Source organism: Lissotriton vulgaris, chromosome 1_1 (assembly GCF_964263255.1).
Source record: "Lissotriton vulgaris chromosome 1_1, aLisVul1.2, whole genome shotgun sequence".
Taxonomy (NCBI): domain Eukaryota; kingdom Metazoa; phylum Chordata; class Amphibia; order Caudata; family Salamandridae; genus Lissotriton; species Lissotriton vulgaris.
Window position 1 is genome coordinate 709761801 of NC_141685.1, and position 21315 is coordinate 709783115.

The 21315-nt window shown below is 42.3% G+C and overlaps 1 protein-coding gene across 1 annotated transcript in view; it reads right to left on the reverse strand.

The window, feature by feature from the left end:
• The window catches only part of ASPM (assembly factor for spindle microtubules), a 388799-nt gene that overhangs the window by 285953 nt on the left and 81531 nt on the right, over positions 1-21315 (reverse strand). The window contains exons 7-8 of the mRNA XM_086954783.1: positions 7319-7564; positions 5497-5564 (exon numbers count right to left, since the gene is read on the reverse strand). Of these exons, the coding sequence (XP_086810909.1) occupies positions 5497-5564; positions 7319-7564 (314 nt within the window). The remainder of the gene's footprint in view (positions 1-5496; positions 5565-7318; positions 7565-21315) is intronic.

Consider the following 21315-nt stretch of genomic DNA (forward strand, 5'->3'; position numbering starts at 1 on the left):
TCATTCGGATTTTTCGGCATATGATTATTGTATTTCATGTACTGTTCTAAGTGAACCAAAATCCCCATTGACTTTTCAGATTTCGACATACAATATCACGGAAAGTGACATTTGTTACAACCTGACCTGCGACCCTAGATATATAGGCAAATGTGCCCAACTACGATTAGAACATTCCAATTCATTTTCTATTCCTGAAAAAAAGTTGTTACCAGGACTCCTGCCGCGTGCACTTCAGTCCACAATAATATGAGTTGCAAACGTCTTATAGTGACTGCAAGCCATTAGTACCATGTGTTATTACCGCCCGGATGACTCTTTTCCTGTGGCAATGTGTCCTGGTCCTATATTCCAGCAAATATCTCTGGAGGTCCATGTGCTTTAACACGATTGAACAGCCGGTAATCAAGATTTGGGTATACATCGGTGGAGGCGCGAGATAACTAGCAACACGAGACCCCTGCAAGAAGGACAATTGAAGGAAGTCCAATTCGCAGCAGAAGTAATGTGGGTTTAACCACATCAGGAACTCAGACCTGATACCAAAAGAGTTGGAATCAGCAAAATTTCAAAACAAAAAACGGTTAACTGAGAATACCAATTCCTGAAAGAAGTGAAGAAAAATAGACTAAATAAATTCAAAATCATTGTGACAACCTAACAGAAGACTACACCGATGTAAACGTCTGATTACCCTAACTAAGGGCAGAATTGAACGTAAATGCCAGAAATGAAAAAGGATATATACCGCGAGCAAAATTAAGTAACTTGCCTAAAAATAAAAGAGCGAGACTTCAATAAGCCGCCAAAGAAGTTTTACTTCACATAGATGTCCTGAGCAGAAAGGGATATTTTAAGAGATATATGTGTACATCAGAATTGTCCTGAGGAAGGTGGGGCTTATAGCCACAACCACCGAAACGCGTCGACTACCCCGTTGGGGATGTATTAATTTTGTATATTTTACTATTATTTCTTATTGCAATTGATGTATTGGAAAGTGTGTTGATCTGTGTATCTTTTTGCCTATGAATTTGACCAAAAAAAACACCCAAATCTAGGCACCACTGAATAGACGGATATCGTTTTTAATCATTTATGATGAATTCATGTTTTATAATGTATCGAATACTTTTTTAAACAAACATTTTTTTATAATAAAGATTCTGAAGTGTTTGTGCACAAAATTTATGTCTTTGTGGTTCTACTATAGCATAGAATTGATGAATAGGCTGAGTGACAATATAGTGAGATGAGTGAATGACTTGGTTCCCCATTTGAATCAAAAACCCAGGGAACACTCAATTCCTTTTTTGCATTATTACCCTGTTCCTGTGGGTGTGACCAAAAGGGTACTCCCTTTCTTTTTTAACTAAACAACTTTAATACGATTGAGCCTTTTGATGTTTTCTTCTGATGAGGCTGCGTCATCCCGCATAGTGCGTGATGCACCTCCACTTTCAAGAGACTGTGATTCTTCCTTACATTTATTTTCTAAATCTGAATATCTTAGTTTAGCAGCTTCTATTTTTGGTGTTCCTGCACTATCTGTTTATAATGCTAAAACTATAGGCAAACTTGCTTGCTGGATGGTGAAATCCCTAAACAGTACTTCTGCTATTTTAACTGATTTATTATCAGATACTCAAGGCGAGCTCCGTGCTATTTTACAGAATAGAGCCGTGATAGATTATTTACTACTAAAACATGACCATGGTTGTTCAGATTTTGAGGGCCTATGTTGTTTTAACTTATCAGATCATTCTAAATCCATTAGGTCCCATCTTAATAAGTTACATGAGCTGACACAAGAAGTGAGGGAACATTTAGATGTAGGGTGGTTTGATTGGCTTTTTAATTGGATGCCAGATTTCCATTCTTTACGCAAGGTATTAGGTGGAATTTTCTTAGCAGTTCGTTTTTTAATTGTTATTGGTTGTTGTATTCAGTGTATACCATCCTTTTTCCGTATATTCCGTCCACGAGTTATGGCTAGGTCTTTTAGTCTTGTTTCCTATTATTCTTCAACTGATATACGTCCTGTTTGAGTTTCCCTTTTTGTTTTACTTTTTGACTTTCGATGTTAGTACATTTAGTCAGGAGTGGAATGTAGCTACAGGGTAATTTTAGTCTATTTTCAGACTGGTGGTGACTATAATCGCCGGCCGGTCAACAAGCGAATCACCGTCCGTCTCCTCACCCACGCCCACAAAGCCCTGCACAACCAAGGCCCAGGATACCTCAACAGCCGCCTCAACTTCTACGCTCCCAAACGCCAGCTTCGATCGACCGGCCACGCCCTCGCCGCCGTCCCCCGCATCCGAAGAGCCACCACAGGGGGAAGGTCCTTCTCCTACCTCGCCGCCAAGACTTGGAACTCCCTCCCGACCCACCTCTGCCTGACCCAGGACCACCTCGCCTTCAGGAAGCAGCTCAAGACCTGGCTGTTCGAGCAGTAGCGGACCCCCGCTCCCCTAGCGCCTTGAGACCCTCCGGGTGAGTAGTGCGCTATACAAATGCTTTGATTGATTGATATAATCCACTACCATCTCAGTCCTAGTTGCATTTGCGTTCATTTGTAGGGCTTAACTATGCGCTTTGACAGGGTTTAGTGCCTTTTCCCGTTTTCTTGGGCCTACAGGCCCGAAAGCTAGAGAGAAGCCATTTTGTACTTCTGCCTCGACTGTCCAAGGCGCTTGCAGGGTAAAGGTAGTGTTTAGAATTGATTCTGTTATTCGCTAGTGAGGAACCGGTCAAGACTGGCCCTTATCAAAGGAATGTGTTTGTCTCCCCGGCTCTAGACGCAATACACAGGTGGCCACTGTGGAAGGCGAAGGGAGCCGGGGACTGGTACAAGAATTTGGTGGGAGTCGGCCTAATACCGGAATTTTCCAAAGAGAAAGAGAGCTCTATATTATCAAGGAGCAAGGAGAGAGAGTGGAGAAAGTAACGTGTGGAGTAGACAGAAGAAGTTGGTCCAAAGGCTGGTGCATAGAGACTGATATCATCAGCTAAGCAAAATTTTGAAATGAAGAAGGAAAGTGACTGAGGATCCTGTAGTGACATCACACAGGAGTGGCAGAGACTAACTCCAGAAGAGGGTTCGAGTATTTCGGAACCATGGCAGCGTAGATGAGGTGTAGCGGTGCAGGCGTGTATTCGTGAGCCATAGAGGGAGAGTCCCGAGCATATTGAAGAAAAAGCAAGAGAGAGAGAGAGAGAGAGAGAGAGGGATCAGCTCCGCTGCTGAAATGGAAAGACACACGTCTAAGGTGAGGCGTTCTGAGCTTAGTGTAGAATATATCTAATCATTCATTTTTACCCCCATTTTTAGGTTATTGGTAGCGACTAACTTGACTCATGTTTCTTTTGCTCATTCGGTCATGTGTAATTGTAGAATAAAGATTTAATGATAAATATCTTTGAATGTTGTTTTTATGAATGAGATTGACCTTTCCTTTTAACCAGGTGCTGACATACAGAAGGATGGGATATGCCCTTCTGAAAAGGTAACTGATGATGGGGGGAGAGTGTGGACTTCATTTGGGAAATAACTTTTAAAGGTGAATCCCCATTAGTGTCCCCATTAGTGTATATCGCCGGGTGACGTTCAAGATATCGCCGGGTGACGTTCAAGATATCGCCGGGTGACGTGCAAGATATCGCCGGGTGACGTGCAAGATATCGTCGGGTGACGTGCAAGATATCGCCGGGTGACGTGCAAGATATCGCCGGGTGACGTGCACGATATCGTCGGGTGACGTTCAAGATATCGTCGGGTGACGTTAAAGATATCGTCGGGTGACGTTAAAGATATCGTCGGGTGACGTTAAAGATATCGTCGGGTGACGTTAAAGATATCGTCGAGAGACGTTAAAGATATCGTCGGGTGACGTTCAAGATATCGTCGGGAGACGTTAAAGAATATAAGATAAGCTAATTATAGGATAAGATATGGAATCCGTTAGTGGTATCTTTGACTGTACAGGCTTGTAAATAGCTTCTTTCCACCTTCTCAGGTGAGTATTCTAGATATCTTGTAAATAGTGGCCTGAGAAGAGTGTCGTTACGTGACGACTGGGTCAGCTACGGTTGGTAGTCAGCTTGGTCAGAGAATCCGGTCGTTACACCAGGCAATAGTAAAAACAGTCAGTAAGGCCGACAAATAACCTTTAACTGTTGCCACAGCAAGGTCCTGCTAGGCTAATAATAAAAAGAACATTAGGACAGACAACAGGATTTTACAGGTTGCATCTGTCGGGCAGGACATCAGAGAACAAAATTCTCCCAGCGTCCCATACAGTTTTAGTTGAGGGACCCTAGTTGTCAACATGATATTTACTACTTCAGGGGCAAGAACAGAGGGCCATCAACTGTTGCTTCTCAATCTTCACGCATGGATGTGTAAATTGTACAGCTGGCTCACATTGCCCTGCTGTTGTGACTGGAGGCCCCCACTAAGAAGCAGCCAAATCTAAGGGGAGATGCACATGGTCAGAAGTTTTGTGTACCACACCCTCCTCACCCAATCCTGCGCCACTAGGATGACTTGGGCCTGCCCATGCCTCTTCAGAGCTTTGGGCAGGAGAGGTAGAGTCAGGAAGGCGTACAGTCCAGATCTCCAAGCCAACCAAAAGGCATCACAGAGAAAGCTGCCTTGAGCAATCCAATGCACAAAAGCTTTGACACTGGGCTCTCTCAGTGGTGGTGAAAACATCGAGCCTGGGTTCCCTCCAATCTCAGGAAGACACACCCTGTGTCACTTTGAGTGCAGTCACCATATGTGATCGGTTAGGCAATGCTTGCTAAAGTTATCCGCTCTCGTCTTAAAAGATTATACAAGGTGTTTTACGACCAGAGAGATGCATTGACTAATGAGGCACATAGCTTCCTGGCAAAAGAGCCACGACTGAAACCTACTCTTCTTCTTGCAGTACCACTTGGCGGTGGTGCTGTGAGTGAGAACCTGCACCCGTTCGCCTTTGGACGGAAGGAAGACTTTCAAAGCCAAGCAATCACCTGCAACTTTAACAAGTTGATGAGGAGGCAGGTTTCCGCCAGAGATCAGAGTCCGCCAATTTCTAGCTCTCCCAGATGACCTCCCCAACCTCGACAGTCTGAGGCTAGCATGGGCTAACCTGAAAGCAGGCCAGACTAATCTCTTGAGGTGCCACTTGTTTCAAACATAAAGTAGGTTATTTAAACACAAAAAGAAACACTAGTAAGATAAGTAACACACTGGTTAGATAAGCAAGACACTATTCTGAAAAGCTTCTATTTAGTGAAGGAAAGAGAGGAAAAGAGAAAAACATCTCCTACCACAAACTCATTCAAATAAAGCCACCCATGGCACATATAATATGACAATGAATCAAGGCAAATGCTTCTCAGTGTGGCAATTTATACATTTTAATACTAAAAGAGAAGGTAGTACTATTTCAAATTTCTTTAAATGTGTACAATTTAAATTTTAGAAAAGAAATAAAAATAGAATACCTCTAATCCAATGCGAAGCCAAAGAGGATTGTAAGACAGAAGCCAGTTTAAAACTTTCTGACGCTCTCCTGAAATGACAAAAGAAAATGGTGGCAGAGACCAGAATTACGTAGCAGTTACACAGGCAACTTGACACTTCATCACATGTCAGGCTATGGACAGTTTTGCATATTAGAGTCACTAGCCAGGTCTTTTTATCCGAAGGCCTTTACAGCTATACATTTTCCTACCAACGTTCATGTGAGGTTATGTATCCCACACATTTGATTCCAAAGTTTGAGAAAATAACTGCATCTCCTTGTGTTCAAACTTTAGACCAAATTTAAATCATCTAGTTAATTGAATCTCAATAACCTCGGAGCTTTTCTGAGCAATTCATGACTAAAATGATGCAAAGACTATTCATTTGACCGTGTGAGCTATAGAAATGATAAGATATTTAGGAATTAAGTCACATTTCTGGGGGGGGGGGGGGGGGAGGAGTTTGGCCTTCCATCAGGGTCTTTTCTTCAGCCATAGGGTGAATACCCCTAATTTCCTTCTAAATATAGTATCCGCCAGCAGTCTCCTGTGAGGTATGTGCAAGGCAAGTATTTATGTGTTAGGCATTCATGTTATGGTGCCACAACCATAATGAATTGTTTACGTTTTACCTAGTAACACAGAATTCTCATTTTGTCCATCAAAAAACTTCAAAATCACAAAATCATATGGTGAGCATGCAAATTTGTAACACTTGCTTATGTTGTGTAGCTCAATGTCTGTCTATCAGGACAGGCACCAAGTAGTTGGGAGTAAAAATACAGGTTTCTCTATATAGCAACTCGCTCTTGGTCCTAAGCCACCCTTCTGCCAGTTACATGAGCTGCCTCTACTGAGAGACAAGAGATCAGAGAATCTTTAACAGAGCACACAAAAAATAGCTGACGTCCAGGTTGTTGTATGGCTACAACAGATTCCATGAAATGACCCAATCCTCCAAATTTCCGGTCAGATCAAGACCTCAAACCAAAATAAACGGGACTTCATTGAGCAAGTAAAAAGGAAGAGTCGCTATGCAGAGTGTTTGTAGTTACTTTCATGTTCAGAGCAGCCATTAATACAAATCTAGGAGTTCTAAAGGCCTACCTAAAAAAAAGGCTCATATGGGTTTTCTACACTAAATGTCAGATGTATAGGAAGGTCCGACTGACAGATCAGAACTTTTACATATCAACGGTAAATGTCAAGTTTCATACCACCAAGATGGTGAATGCAAAATATTGAAGTAGAAATCCCATTCACCTTTTCGGAGAACTGCCATTGTGTTCTCTGGGATAGGTGTGTGTGCAACCTGCCTTAACCAAATGTTTAACTGCAACAAGTTATGCACAACCGGTTTATTAACTGGAAGCGGATTACCGGTGAAAAATGATCAACTATTCCCAGCTATTCAGACTCCAATTTCAGATTGAAAATTTGGATTGTGAAAAGAATCACGAAGTCAGGCAACAAGATAATCTTACATGTTTCTTTTTTAGTGTTCTCAAAAACTCAACTAATACCACAAACTAAGTTGACCAAAGGCGAATTCCTGGTCAACGATGAGACCGGAAAATTAAATAATCATTTTTGCTGCACTGTCGTCTTTAGTAATCAGCACAAAATGTCACAAAATCAAACACGTATACATTGAGTGTTTTGAGCAGATTGCTCAAACAGGGAACAGGTTTCAAACAGTCATTAAAGTGCTCATTTAATATAATCTAGGACTACCGGACCCAAAGTCACTACTGGCATCTTTAACTAAACATAAAAACTTTTACGGTCTTGGTATTCTCACCAACATCTTTCCAGAGATGGCGATCCTTTCTGACGAGCAGACGCTTTGCCTCGATTTCAATCTCCAATCTCTTAATGGCTTTAACAACATTTTCAGATGTGAACAGACGGCAAGCTGCACGGCGCAGTCGGTTTAACCGGCATCGGGCAGTGTACGCCTTCAGTGATACTTCCTCCTTGGAGGGTGCTTTTGGTACACTGGCTTTATGATAGTTTTCAGCACCCAAGATAATAGCAGCTGCATTCACTGATTAAACAGAAAATTCCATATCAAGCTTTAAAACATGCACCATTACAATACACAAAACAAACATTTCAAAGCATGATTTAGATTTTTATATATTCCATATTGTAATAAGGTAAAAAATATGTCCCTTACCTGTACACTGTGGTTCTCCAGTATGGATATCTTTTATAGATTCACATGCTTGAATCTTCCCCGTCGTCATGGTGGGACTTCCACAGTAACAATAGAAATAGCAGTACTGAATACATTACCATAGCCCGCCATAGAAAATAAAAGTCAATTTAGCAACCTTTCAACCTCCTTTTATAACATCCAAAGTCCAGCCAATCACAGCAGAGACCTTAAAGTAACCCTCCACAGTCACCACACCTCCGATTTTGAGCACAAGTGTGTGTATGTAATATATATATCTATATAATCAAAGGTAAAATGGTGAGCCTAATCGGGGACGAGGGAGGGTCGCCGATAATCTATAAAAGATATCAATACTGGAGAACCACAGTGTACAGGTAAGTAACTTGTTTTTCCTCCAGTATTGTATCTTTTATAGATTCACATGCTTGAATCTGACTAGTTGGCAGAATACCAACAATTGTTAACCAACATCGGCAGTCAGTAGGCAAACTATCCCACCATGACAACACAAGAAAATGCCATAATGCAAGTAGAATAAAAATGAAAAAAATATGCAAACATAACAGTTCACTTAATGCAAGTAATAAATAAAAAAAATAGTCATAAATAATTAAATAGTGAGGCTAATAGCCGCATGCCTTGAGCAAAGAGGCGACAAAGTACAGCCTGTCCAACAGCTATATCTGCCTTCCTTCAACCATCAAGACAGTAAAGCTTTGTGAACGTGCGAGTCCTCTCCCCCATTGCTGCCCTGCATATATCAGGTAGAGATGCTCCCGCAAACAGGGTTGATGAAGTTGCCGCCTTCCTCGTTGAACGAGCCTGCGCCTTTGCAAGAAACCGATTGCCAGCCTATTCATGACAGAAGGCAATCTCTGAAGTAAACCAACGAGCAATGCTGGCCCTAGTTAAGGCGTGTCCCTTCCAGAAATTGAGAGGATTTACAAAACGTCCTGGTTGCTTGCAAATAAAATTTCAAGCAACGTTTGATGTCCAAAGAATAAAGAGCTCGCTCTGTAGCCGAGGACAGATTTGGAAAAATGTAGACAAGATTATAGGTTAATTGAGATAAGTAGAGGGCACTTTAGGTATGAAGGAAGGATTAGTACGTAGTATAACCCTGTCTGCCAGAAACTGGAGATATGGCTATTTTATAGTGAATGCTTGGACCTCGCTGACACGCCTAGCTGACGTTATGGGTAAGAGAAAAGCCACCTTCCCCCAAAAATATTTTAAGTTTCATTTGTGCACAGGTTTAAATGGAGGTCGCATCAACTGCAACAGAACTGTATTTAGTTGCCACAGAACTGGTGGAGTTTTAACTGGTGGATACCCCTGGAGAGACCCATCATGAATTAATTAATGAGTCTATGAGGCTACAAGGAAGACTGATCCAGCCGTCGTCTCAATCTGGATATTGGGGCAAAGTGGACTTTTATGGAATAATGCGATCGCCCCGCTTTGGCTAGTTGCATGAGATCGGGCAGTACTTGCTCCAGAGAAGCTGAAAGTGGATGCAATGAATGAGCAATATACCATGCACAAAATCTCTTCCATTTTGCAAAGTAGCACTTGACTGTAGAATGAGCTCAAGAGTTTTGCAATATTGCCTTGCAGTCTTCGGATATGTTTAGGTTCCCAAATTCAGCGAAGTGAAGAGCCAAGCCGACAAATGAAGAGAGAGAATTTGAGGATGTATCACTTGGCCCTTGTCCATGTAGAGTAGGTAGTCCCTCGGAGGAAAGAGAATTGGAGTGCACTCAGATCGGCGATAGAGCTTGGTGTACCAGAATTGCCTTGCCCAACTGTGGGCAATAAGAATGAGCAGGCACGGTTCCTGCTTCATTTTGTTAAGGAAATGGAGGAAGGCGTAGGCGAATTTCCCTGTCCATTAGAACAGACCAGCGTCTCTCCGCGGTCCCGGCTGAGGAGTTCTGCCTGCGTGAAAGGCGCATTTTTTGTTGAGGTACGTAGAGAACAGATATAATGTTGGGTAGCTCCAGGATTGGAAGACCACCTGCAACTGCTGGTCGTTCAGTTCCCATTCGTGGCATTGCTTGGACACCCTGCTGAGTGAGTCGGCCCACTGGTTGTCGACTCCTGACACGTGTTCCACTAGTCAGGAGATGTGGTTGACAAGAAGCCACTCCCAAATCTGTTGAGCTTGGAGGGAAAGTGCTTGAGATTTCATGCTGCCTTGCTTCTGGAGATAGAACATGTTGTAGTGTTGTCCATCCGGACAAGAATTGAAGATCTCTGGATCCGAGGCAAGTAAGCTTGCAGGCCTAAGAACACCGTCCTGAGTCTAGAAGATCTATGTAGCATTTCAACGACTGCTTGGACCACTTGCCATGAACTTGCAATTCATGGAGGTGTGGCTCCCATCCCTCCATTGAGACGTTCAAAGTCATCACTAAGGGCCAGATGTAGGAGCCCTAATACCAGTCGGTAACGGCCGAATTCGGCCGTTACCGACCGGTATTAGGGTTTCCAGATGTAGGGGGCCTATATTTTACCGATTTGGTAAATCTACATGTAGGTGGAACTCTTCCGAGTCCCAAAAGCCCCTTAGAATCGGTATTTTACCACCCAATCCTATTGGGTGGTAAAATACCGAATTCAGGTGTGCATGCACATCTGTGCATGCACACCTGTGCAATGTGACACACAGACACGCCCTTAGGGCATGTCTGTGTGCCACATGGCACACAAGTCCGGAATTGGGGTGCTAGAGGGTGTCAAAGTGACACCCCCTGCACCCTTGCAGGATTCGGTATTTACCGATTCGGTAAATACCGAATCTGTATTTCTCATTGATTCCTATGGGCTTCAAGGCCCATAGGAATCAATGGGAAATACAGATTCGGTATTTACCGAATCAGTAAATACCGACTCTTACAGATTCGGTAATTTTTTACCTACATCTGCCTCCTTCCAATTTACTGACTCTTAAATACCGAATCGGTATGAGTCGGTATTTAAGAGTCGGTAAATCGGATTTACCTACATCTGGCCCTAACTGAGGAGCAGTGTGAATGAAGGAGAGGCCGTGCATAAGGTTTTTCCTGGTCTTCCACCAAGACATTGAAGCCTTCATGACAGTCGAATCTTGATGTTGAACGACCCTTTGCATTGAACACATTGTGCTTCCAGCTACTGCTGCAGTGGTCCCATACGGAGACGACAATTGGGAACCAGCTAGATGCATGAGGACATCATCCCCAGCATGAATTTGTATTTTCTCACAGAAACTAACCTTTTAGATGAGATAAGTTGTGTTATATCTTGCAGACGAAAAACTCTTTTGTGAGTGGGAAAGGCTTTGCCGAGATTTGCGGCTACATGTGTCACTAGGAAAGTCAGAGAATTGGACGGAATGAGAGAACTTTTCTAGATGGAGGAAAAGGTCAAGAGATTGGAAAAGATTCTGGCAGGCTTGAGTAGAGGTTCTGGTCGCCTGAAAAGTATGAGCCTTTATTAGCTAGTTGTCCAGGAAGGGAAACACCTGGTGACCTAAACATCTTAGAAAGGCTTCTATCGGGCCATGCATTTGGTGAAAACCCTGGGAGCCTATTTTAAACCGAAGGGAAGCCCCTTGAATTGGTAATGGAACCCTGCCACCTCGAACCAGAGAAACTTTCGATGCTTGGGGTGAATGGGAATGTGGAAATAACCACAAATAGGACTGCGCAGTATTGGATCTGAAGGATTGACTGTACAGTTGGTAAGTGTTTTATGAATAATGATGTAACCGCTGTTGGAATTGCGGTCTAGATGTATATTGGCCTCAAACTCTGCCTCAAAAGGACTGAAAATGGCGTTGCTGAAGTGGGACTAGAGATTTAACTGTGTCCGCTTTTATGGATTGCAGAGCTTCATCTATGTGCTTTCAGAAACAAACACTCTCCATCGAAAGGCATATCTAAAGCCTTAGCCTGTACCTCGGGCCGGAAGGTGGTCAGCCTTTAGCCAACCCGGACGTCACAGCAACACTGCTTCTGCCATCTGACGAAAGGCAGTAGAAGAAACCTCCATAGCGATTTCTATAAGTTAAGCAGACGCTCTTTCCCCTTCTGACAATATATATTGTGCTTCCTTCCTCCTACCCTCCGGAAGATGTCCAACAATGAGGAAATGTCTGACCAGATCTGCCGGTCATACCGTAACAAGATAGCCATGGCACTGGATGCTATAGTAGAGGTGGCCGTCAGAGCAGAAAAGCTCTTTCCAATGTTATCGAGTCAGTGACCTTCTTTCTCAAGGGGAGCAGAGCATTTAAGTAATACAAAAGGAGGATTATAACGTCTAATAGCACGAATATTTGAGTTTTCAAAAGAAAATAGGATGGTAATAAATGAAGCAAAATCCAAAGTCATGGTGATTTCAAAAAACTCACGCCGGAAATATAAATATAAATGGTTTCTGGGAAAGTCGCAATTAGATCAAGTATAAATCTATGGATATTTGGGTGTTATATTTAACGATAACGGAAATTTTCTCCCGCAGAGAATTTTCTCCCGCAAATTTTCTCTCCGCAAATCTATAGGAAAGCAAATGCTTTGACAACTGCATTTAGGACTATCCAAAAATCAATTAGCGACCTAACTTATCACCCATTCCTAAAAGGGATTTCTGCTAAACTGCTACCCTCTCTAACATACGGCAGTTATACCTTAAATGGAAAAGACGCAGTTATTATCAACAACGCAACTGCAAAAATCTTTAAAATCCTTTTCCAATTGCCCATTAATGCATCACAAGCACAAGTTAGACTGGAATTCGGTCTAAATAACAAGCTGTACGCACGAAAGGGACATGCAATTAAAGTCTGGAATAGAATAAACAAGCATTTGCAATGCAATAGGTCTCGCATTAGTTAAAGTTAGAGCTGTTAGCGTTGAAAATAAAAACATTTTTACTTTTGTAGGTAAACTCTTGTTGAAATCCTTAAGTAGGTGGTCAATTAAATTGTAAACTAAAGGGAAAACAATTGTAAAGTTGAACACCTGCGATGGTATGATGCTGTCGGATCCAGTTCTGGTTTTACAGCATCAAGAACTTGGGAGCAGTTTAATTAGGGGACTACAAATACCAGAATGTTTTGTGTTACATGAAAACTTATGCCTGGACATAGTCATCAAGACATGGTGTTGGTCGATGGCTAGCACATCAAAGTTGCTCTGCAGACTTGGCACTGAAGTAGAGAGGAGTGTTAACACGGACCCACAAAACAACACACAAAAATAAGTTTGTTTATTTTTAAATCACAGCAACCTCATACTGAAAGGCATTCTACACCCTGAGAGAAATAGGTTTACAATTCTCAGCAGAAAGCCCCAGATCTACAGGGCTATGCTGCTGAAGCGCGCTCCCTGAAACCTGTCCATTTTTGTGAGGGTTTTTCGTCTTTCTCGAACTCTGTCTTTCCGCTCTGTTTTCCCTCTCCTGCATCTGTTGAATGAAAATAAAAGCCGGTCTGAAAAATCGAGAGCTGATGGACCCCAGCAGCCACCGGCTCAAATTAACCACCAGGTCCCACCTGCAGCCACCGGCTCAAATAAAGTCTTGTCTAAACCAGAGCAAGAACCAGGAAAATACGTGTCATCCGTGCACCGCACAGACGGTCTGCCTGATGTCACCACAAATCATTTTTTACACATTTATTCTCACACAGTGACAAGTCTCACTTCTGACGATCTATTAGCTGGGAGCACATGGATTACAATTAGAGCATGTTTTAGATTAACACACCCAGAACAACAGGCAGAGATGCATGCGCTCTGGATAAGTACCTCAGCAGGGGCTAGATGCGCTAGGTGGCAATAAGAACTAGCAATTAAATGTACGGTATATTATAAGGATAAACAAAGAATCACTATAGCCTTCGTTGACGAACGCACACCTGGAAGTACCCTTAACATGTTTCAGAATAATTCCTACCTAACATTTAATGTAAGAGCAAAACCATATTGGATACTTTATAAAACAAGAACTCGATCAGGAGACCAGTTTCTACTTTCAACATAGTAGATACTATCTCATGTACTCTACCTTGACCCATACGTATAGTAAAGCATTTCACATGCTCACATTCGGAATTTCAAATAGCTACAAGGAGACGCACAATAGGCTATTAACGCTAAATTGGAGATGTAGTGAAAATGTAGGGCACTTTGGTCTCCTACAGCAAGGGCACATAATGTCTTTCAATGTTTTCTTTCAGCGAAACCACCTCTGACATGACCAACAAGGATATTGTGCTGCATAACTAAATACTTATAAGGTCCCAAAGGCGAGACCTATTGGCTATGCCAATGCTTGTTATTAAAAGCACCCAGACAAGCTGGCATTTCTAAAATCTAAGGCAGTTCAGGTGTACCCAGTGCAGTACTGCAGATCAAGAAATGACAGTGCTGAGCAGTAGGTGCAGACTGTTTGGATTCACACACTGTGGACTGCTCAATACTTGAGGGTTGTGCCCCATCCTCACAGACCCACACAGTAGTCACACACAACCTGTGTTCATTCAAATACTGGGGTACTGTGCTACACGTAAACAAACACACACAATGCATTTATTTAAATACGGGAGAGGCAGACGCACACAACCTGCTTCTTAACACAAACTCCCATACACAGATATTTTATTTATTTTTTATTTTTAAAGTTTTATATAGCGCGGACAAGATCTTTGCAGATATCAGAGCGCTTTACACAGAAGGGGTAGATGAGGGAGCATAGTCAAACAGGTAGTTCAGAAGAGTAAACAGTACCGTCATGTACATCAATAATACAATTAATACAGATAAGCAACGGGGTCAAGTAAAAGATATATAGAAATATGAGGTGGTAATCGGTGCGATACACAAATAGAAGCACACAGTAAGTTACATGGAGGTGACACTAGTGAGCGGTCAACATCATCAAAATATAGGAGGTAGCAAATGGTGCATTCCAGGGATAAAAGTGAAATGGGTGCAGCTTACAAAAAAGGAAAAAAAAAGGGTATATATATATAAATATAAAGGATAAAATATGAGGTCGTAATCGGTGCAATACAACAATAGAAAGTGAAATGCAGAGGAAAAGATAATATGTAATTATATAAAACATGAGGTATTGATCGGTGCAATACAGCAATAGAAGGTGAAATGGGTGCAACTTATAACAATTGTCCAGTATACAAGTAGAGGTATAATGCTAATGATAAGCTGGAACCAGGTACAGGTGCAAACAAAGAGCTAAATGAGTCAAAAATGTGACTCAAGAGCAGCCAGAAATAGATGAGCTAATAATCGGTGCATTAATATCAAGTAGAGGTATAATACTGCAATACAAGGCAGACATTCGATAGTTGAAAATAGTCTAAAGAGGCCAGTTCTTAGAGTGTGGTCAAATCGTGTCAAATCGTGAAAAAGACTAGTTCATGATGGCCGACAAAGAGAGAGCGAGAGAGACCAGTCTAAAATGGCAGCCAAATTGTAGTGATTGTTGAGTTTAGTTTCCCTTTCTACTCTGGGTAGGTCGCGTTAGTCCATCTTCCGTGTTGCTTAAAGGGGAGGATAGAGTTCCGCTTCTATGCTGCTAGATGGTGAGGAGAGAGAGAGGCTTATCTATGTCTGATACAGATTGCATTCATTAAATTACTGACTGGAAGGCAAATCACACACTACCTGCTACACACAAACAAACTAACACACACAATGCACTCATTCAGATACTGGAGGGTCAGTACACAACCTGTGGACTGCTCAATACTTGAGGGTCGTGCCCCATCCTCACAGACCCACGCAGTAGTCACACACAACCTATGTTCATTCAAATACTGGGGTACTGTGCTACACGCAAACAAACATACACACAATGCATTTATTTAAATACGGGAGAGGCAGACTTACACAACCTGCTACTTAACACAAACTCCCATACACAGATACAGATTGATTGCATTCATTAAATTACTGGAAGGCTAATCACACACTTCCTGCTACACTCAAACAAACTAACACACACAATGCACTCATTCAGATACTGTAGGGCCAGTACACAACCGGTAGTCAGTCAGTCTCTCTCTAAAACACACAGACATTTTTCAAAATGCTGGAACGTAGAAAGTTCATTTTCACACACAACTTGCATTTACACATACCCTGGAAATGCAGCATTACACAGACCCTGTAATGCATTCAAACGCTGGGCAGTGTTGTGTCAAGCACACCTAATTAATTCAAATACTGGGACTGCAATGTTACACAAACTCGAAAACTATTCACACACTGAGGGTGCATCGTGACACATTCTGACATCAAAGAAATACAGCCTCCAGACCATTCCACTCGAACAATCACGCATGCAGCATGCTTTACATTCATGAAAACACGGCGAGTGCAGTGTCACGCGCATCTTAAATGTGACACAGAGTTACTCACACACGACCCCTGTTCTCTTTGGGACACTTCGACTCTCCTCAGGGGTAGTAAGCGCTATATAAAATAAAGATCAGAATCAATTTAGGCAATGTCTGGAATTATGTTTTTTTTTAATTAATGTATTTTTATGCCTACTAAGATACAACAGTTAACATGATAAAAGTTGTTGCATTCCATAAGCCTCCCCACCGAGAGTAAAGTTGTCAAAAACATTAATTTGTATACTAGAATGAAGGAAGATTTGCAAAGTCCGGGGTCCAATTATTAAGTTCGATATTGCAACTCTGAAGGCATCTGAGGAGAAACAGCTTGGAAAAGAGGAGGAGAGAAGTGAGGGAGAGAGTTGATGGAACGGCTACCCAAAATGCACTGGGCTGGTAAAAAAAAAAAAAAAACTTATATCTATTACTGAAACAAGTTGGCCACAACGACATTTAGTAAATCTGGTAATGGTACATTTAAGATACCATCTTTTCTTGCCGTTTTAGCTAGCGCGAGTATGAGCCCGAAGGTATCAAGCGCTTTACATAAGCACCAGTAACGTTACAGATGGACGCATTCAGGTATATGAACGTGGAGGTTATATGATTTGCCCAGAATACCAGGATGTTTGAGCTTCCCTGCCGAGACTCGAACCTGGTTCCACCCCTTCAAAATCGGCTGCGCTAGCTGTTAAGCCACATCCTATGCCCAAGTTCCTCGTTTGAAAAGGCTAAAAAGGTAATTTCTTGAAAGATCATACACATATCCAAGCCTTACTGACGTTTCCACTAGACTGTTTACTAATCTCTCAACGCAACTAAATCCTTTAGCATTAAGAACTTTCAGGTTACAACTTTAAATGGAATGTCTTCATCACTACTAAGTGATTAAGCACAGTATAAATAAAATCACTACTCAAGTATGCATATGCAGACTGTGTTAAACGCGCTGCCTCTTACCGGATGTGGTCACGGCCGGTTTCCAGGTAGAGAGAGTCCCAACGATTTTGGAAAACTGGGAGCGAAAAACATGCGGAAATCTCAGTACAAGCTGAAGGTCTGGGGCTTGGCTGCTGACCTCCACTGGCAAGAAATGCTGACAATACAAGGCCAGTACATTGTGCATCTCACTGTTCTGCGGATGTGATTTTTAGTAAAAACACGTAAGTGTAAAGCGTAGTAACAAACCCAGTTTAATTTTGTAGAGCAGGTAAGGTTTATACCCCCCGGAAGGACTACGAGCACGTAATCTGGGTAGGCTGTGACAACTGGGGATGCGAAAAGTTCTCTCAGGAGCTTCCCCTAAAACCGGGATTTTCGCACCCATTTAACCCCTTCACTGCAGCGGCTATTCCGCCGCAGTGCTAAAGGGGCGGGGCGGCCGCATGCTGGGGACGGAACCGCTCCGTCACCAGCGTCGGTGGCGCTGTGCTTATGACGGAGCGGTTCCGTCAAGGCCCGCCCCGCTCAATGGAACACACAGCGCAGGCGCGGAATTCGTGCCGCGCAGGCGCTCCGAGCGGGCCATGACGGAAACGCTCCGTCATCAGCACAGCGCCACCGCAGCAGATGGCGGAGCGGTTCAGTCATCAGCAGACAAGGGGTTAAGAATGTGAGAAGAACAAGCATTGGCGCGCGGGCGTGAAAGTAAAGCAGCGCTGCCGCAAAATAAAATTAAAAAAACAAGTGGCGCGTACGTCACGCCTGTGTGGGCACAATCATAGCTCCTCCCACGGCCTATTGGTGGCGATTACGCACTTGGTGCGTGTAATAGACACCAATAGGCCATGGGAGGTGCTATGCTCGTGCTTTGGGCCAATTGCGTGCAGTCTTTTACAATAAGACGCACGCAAAGGCCGATGGGGTAACACTATACAAAAAAGCACACGAACAAGCGTTTCACAGTCCAAAGTGACTGCTGAGACCCAATTTTTCCATTACACAATGCCTCGCGCTGCGCGAAGCACTGCTACGCAGTGCAACACTAGGCGCAAGACTGAAAAACGACCAAGACAATCTAATGTCCCAGTTAATCTGGAAAGAAATTAGTGGCAATAGCAAATCATCTGCCTGGAAATATTTGGATGTGGCTCTGGAAGAATTTGAAGTTAGGTCGTTTTGGGATTCTACCATAACTCAGGAGTCATTTAAGAAAATGATCAATAAAATTACAGATCACTTGTCGTTGATACGTGATAAAGCCACTTTTGCAAAAAGAAAACATGCATGCCCATAATAAATGGATTCTCAAAAAAGATGGCACAGCAATACTTGAATACGCTATGGTCGCTGAATAACAAACAAATCTTTATTAAAGCACTATTTGGTGTATTGCCGGGACTATGCCATTTACCACCTTGGAAAAAGTACAAAAAGGACACTGTATGTAGGCTGTGTAAATCGGGGGAGGAGAACATTACCCACCTTTTGTGTCTCTGTTCTGAATTGAGAAATGAAAGAGTAACTGTACTAAAGAGACTATTTAAAGAAAGAGGGGTAAGAACATGCAGACAGGCATTGATCCTATGTCTTTCTTCAGATTATATACTTATGAATTCTGCTTTGGTAACATTTTTAACAAAAGTCTGGAAAAAATTAGAAGTCCAAGAAACAGAGAACTAAAAACTGCTATATTTTTTACTTTTTTAATTTTTATTAGCTTTGTTTACACCTCACTGTAATACATTTTATCGAAAATATTCACTCAAAAGATGTATAGAATTTTAAGGAATTGCTACTATTTAAATTGTATATAATGGTTTACTGAATGAATTTGTTTTATTGTAAGATTTTAATTAATCAAACAAAGGATATCCGGAGTATCCACATCAGTATGGAGTTCTCCTTCCTCTACCTGTTGTTGATTCACATTCTGAATATTCTCTGTGATGACAATTGGAGAAGATAAACCTTTTTCCATGGTGGATTTAGGTGTGCCTTGTCCTGCTAGATCAACAGGGGTATGCTGAGGAGGCGGAGGACGTTGAGGAGCATTCGCCTATAGAAAAAGCTGGTAATAATCATTGATCATATAACGCAAGTTCGCCACCAACGAAACAGGAACATTCACAGATGGTTCCCTAAAGTGAAGAAGTTTTTCTTCTCTGTCATGATTGGGGTAACGCTCCTGAAAGGATTCAGGCTGCTGCGCAGACAAATGAATATTCTCCTGCCAAGTAACATGAAGGGTCATTGTGCTCAATGTCATCATCAGAGTCCTGATATTTGACCTATAACTGAGAAGGACTATAATCAGGGTCAAACATACTCTCATCCTCAGACTCCTGAAAGTCCAATAAGCGCACTGGAGGTAAAGGAGAAATGTTTGAAAAATTCTGCAATTGTTTGGAATGTAGAAGGCTGATTTTTCCTTTTGTCGACAGTGCCGTTGCAGATACCACCATAATTAGCGGAATCATGGTCAACAATGTCGACTGGGCGGTGGTGGATGGAGAGATCCTGGTAGACGGTGAAAGTCTCGTCTGCGGTGAAAGTCTCGTCGCTGCCACCAAAGTTAACTGTGGACCTGTTGCCACCGCTGCAGATCTGTCGCTGAAGAGTCCATCGATGGTGTAGAAACATCATCCGACTTACCAGTGGTGACAGCTCTCGACGACAAAGACGTCGACGGACGAGATGGCTGATCCCTCACAGGAGTGAAGGAAGCAGAAAGTTGTGAGGAGGAATATTTTGAGGCCACAGCCTGAGGTTTTTTGTGGCGTTTTACCTCAGATTTCATTTGTTCCTGGGACTTAGATCTTTTTGCGTCCCCATGATGGGAAGAGGAGCTGCCTTATTTGCCTAGAAAAAGAATGAGTTTTGTCCTCAGATTCAGAACCAGAGTTTGAGGCAGCCTTCTTCCTCTGAAGCCAGAGGAGCGGCCTACCTTCTCTGTCTTGAAGGGCCTTGGCCGAAAACGTTTGGCAATATTTGGATTCCCTGGGTTTGTGGTCAGGGTACAGACAATAAAGACACTGTTTGTGAGGGTATTCAGAAAAGAGTCTACACTTCTCACAGGTCTTACAGGGCCTGAACAACCCTTTTTTATGCTATGGCATTTTGAAAAGACACAAATTCAAAGTACTTTGTCTGAAGCTGGAGGTCAAAAGTTGAAGAAACAAATGGTCACTGAGCAGAGCTCAGAGAGACTCCCTATCACACGACATGCGGTAAGAAATCTGAGGTGTGGTGACTGTGGGGAGGGTTACTCTAAGGTCATTGCTGTGATTGGCTGGACTTTGGATGTTATAAAAGGAGGCTGAAATTTTGCTAAATTGACTTTTCTTTGGAAGTGTATGGTAATGTATTCAGTACTGCTATTTCTACTGTTACCGTCGGACACCCACCATGATGACGGCGAAGATTCAAGCATGTGAATATATAAAATATACAATACAGGAGAAATGCATTAATATTTGCCTCTATGTTGCTAAATGTTACATGGATGGCCAACGTATTCACATCATCATATTGAAGGTCTTTGTACCCTATATTTTCTAAAATAAAATTTAAGAATATAGAATGGCAGGTCACTACTGGTTGAGTTAGATGCTCAGTAATATGTTGTACCACTCTTAATTACATATAGATAACTTATCAAAACGTTTATTTTGCTTAAGTCATAAAATAGTTAAGCGGGCTAAACCGGTGCGTCGATTTAGAGAATAGGCAAAACATTTTACATGTCAAGCAAGGTGAATCCCGAATACTCGTCAATAGCTGATTTATGCTTCGATATTCCAGCATTAAATACAACTTTTTATTCGCATTATTATAGTCAGCACAATATGGATTACGAAGCAAGCAGCGAAGGAGTTTGATCAAACAAAGCGAAACATAAATGGACAAACTAGACAAGTGGCCTTTTCCTTGCATTCAAGTAATATTCCCTATTTTCTAATACATAAAGTACCTACATGTCAAAGTAGCCAGTAGGTTTGAACCTTAGTGACGAAGATGAAAACTATTTTATCAGCCATCACCACTACAAAACTCTTCCGCTTCTAATTTGCATTGTGTTTAAACTAACGGATACTTAATAGCGCAGAAGAACCACTGCATCATCGCACAAGATTCCACAGTAGGAGCCCGGGAACATGGGACTGCATTCACACCTGATGTAAAAAGAACTGTTAGCTTCTCTCACTGCCCCATCTCTTTTTCTTCAGTGTATTCTGGTGTTGACCTAGTAAGATACAGCAAGTGA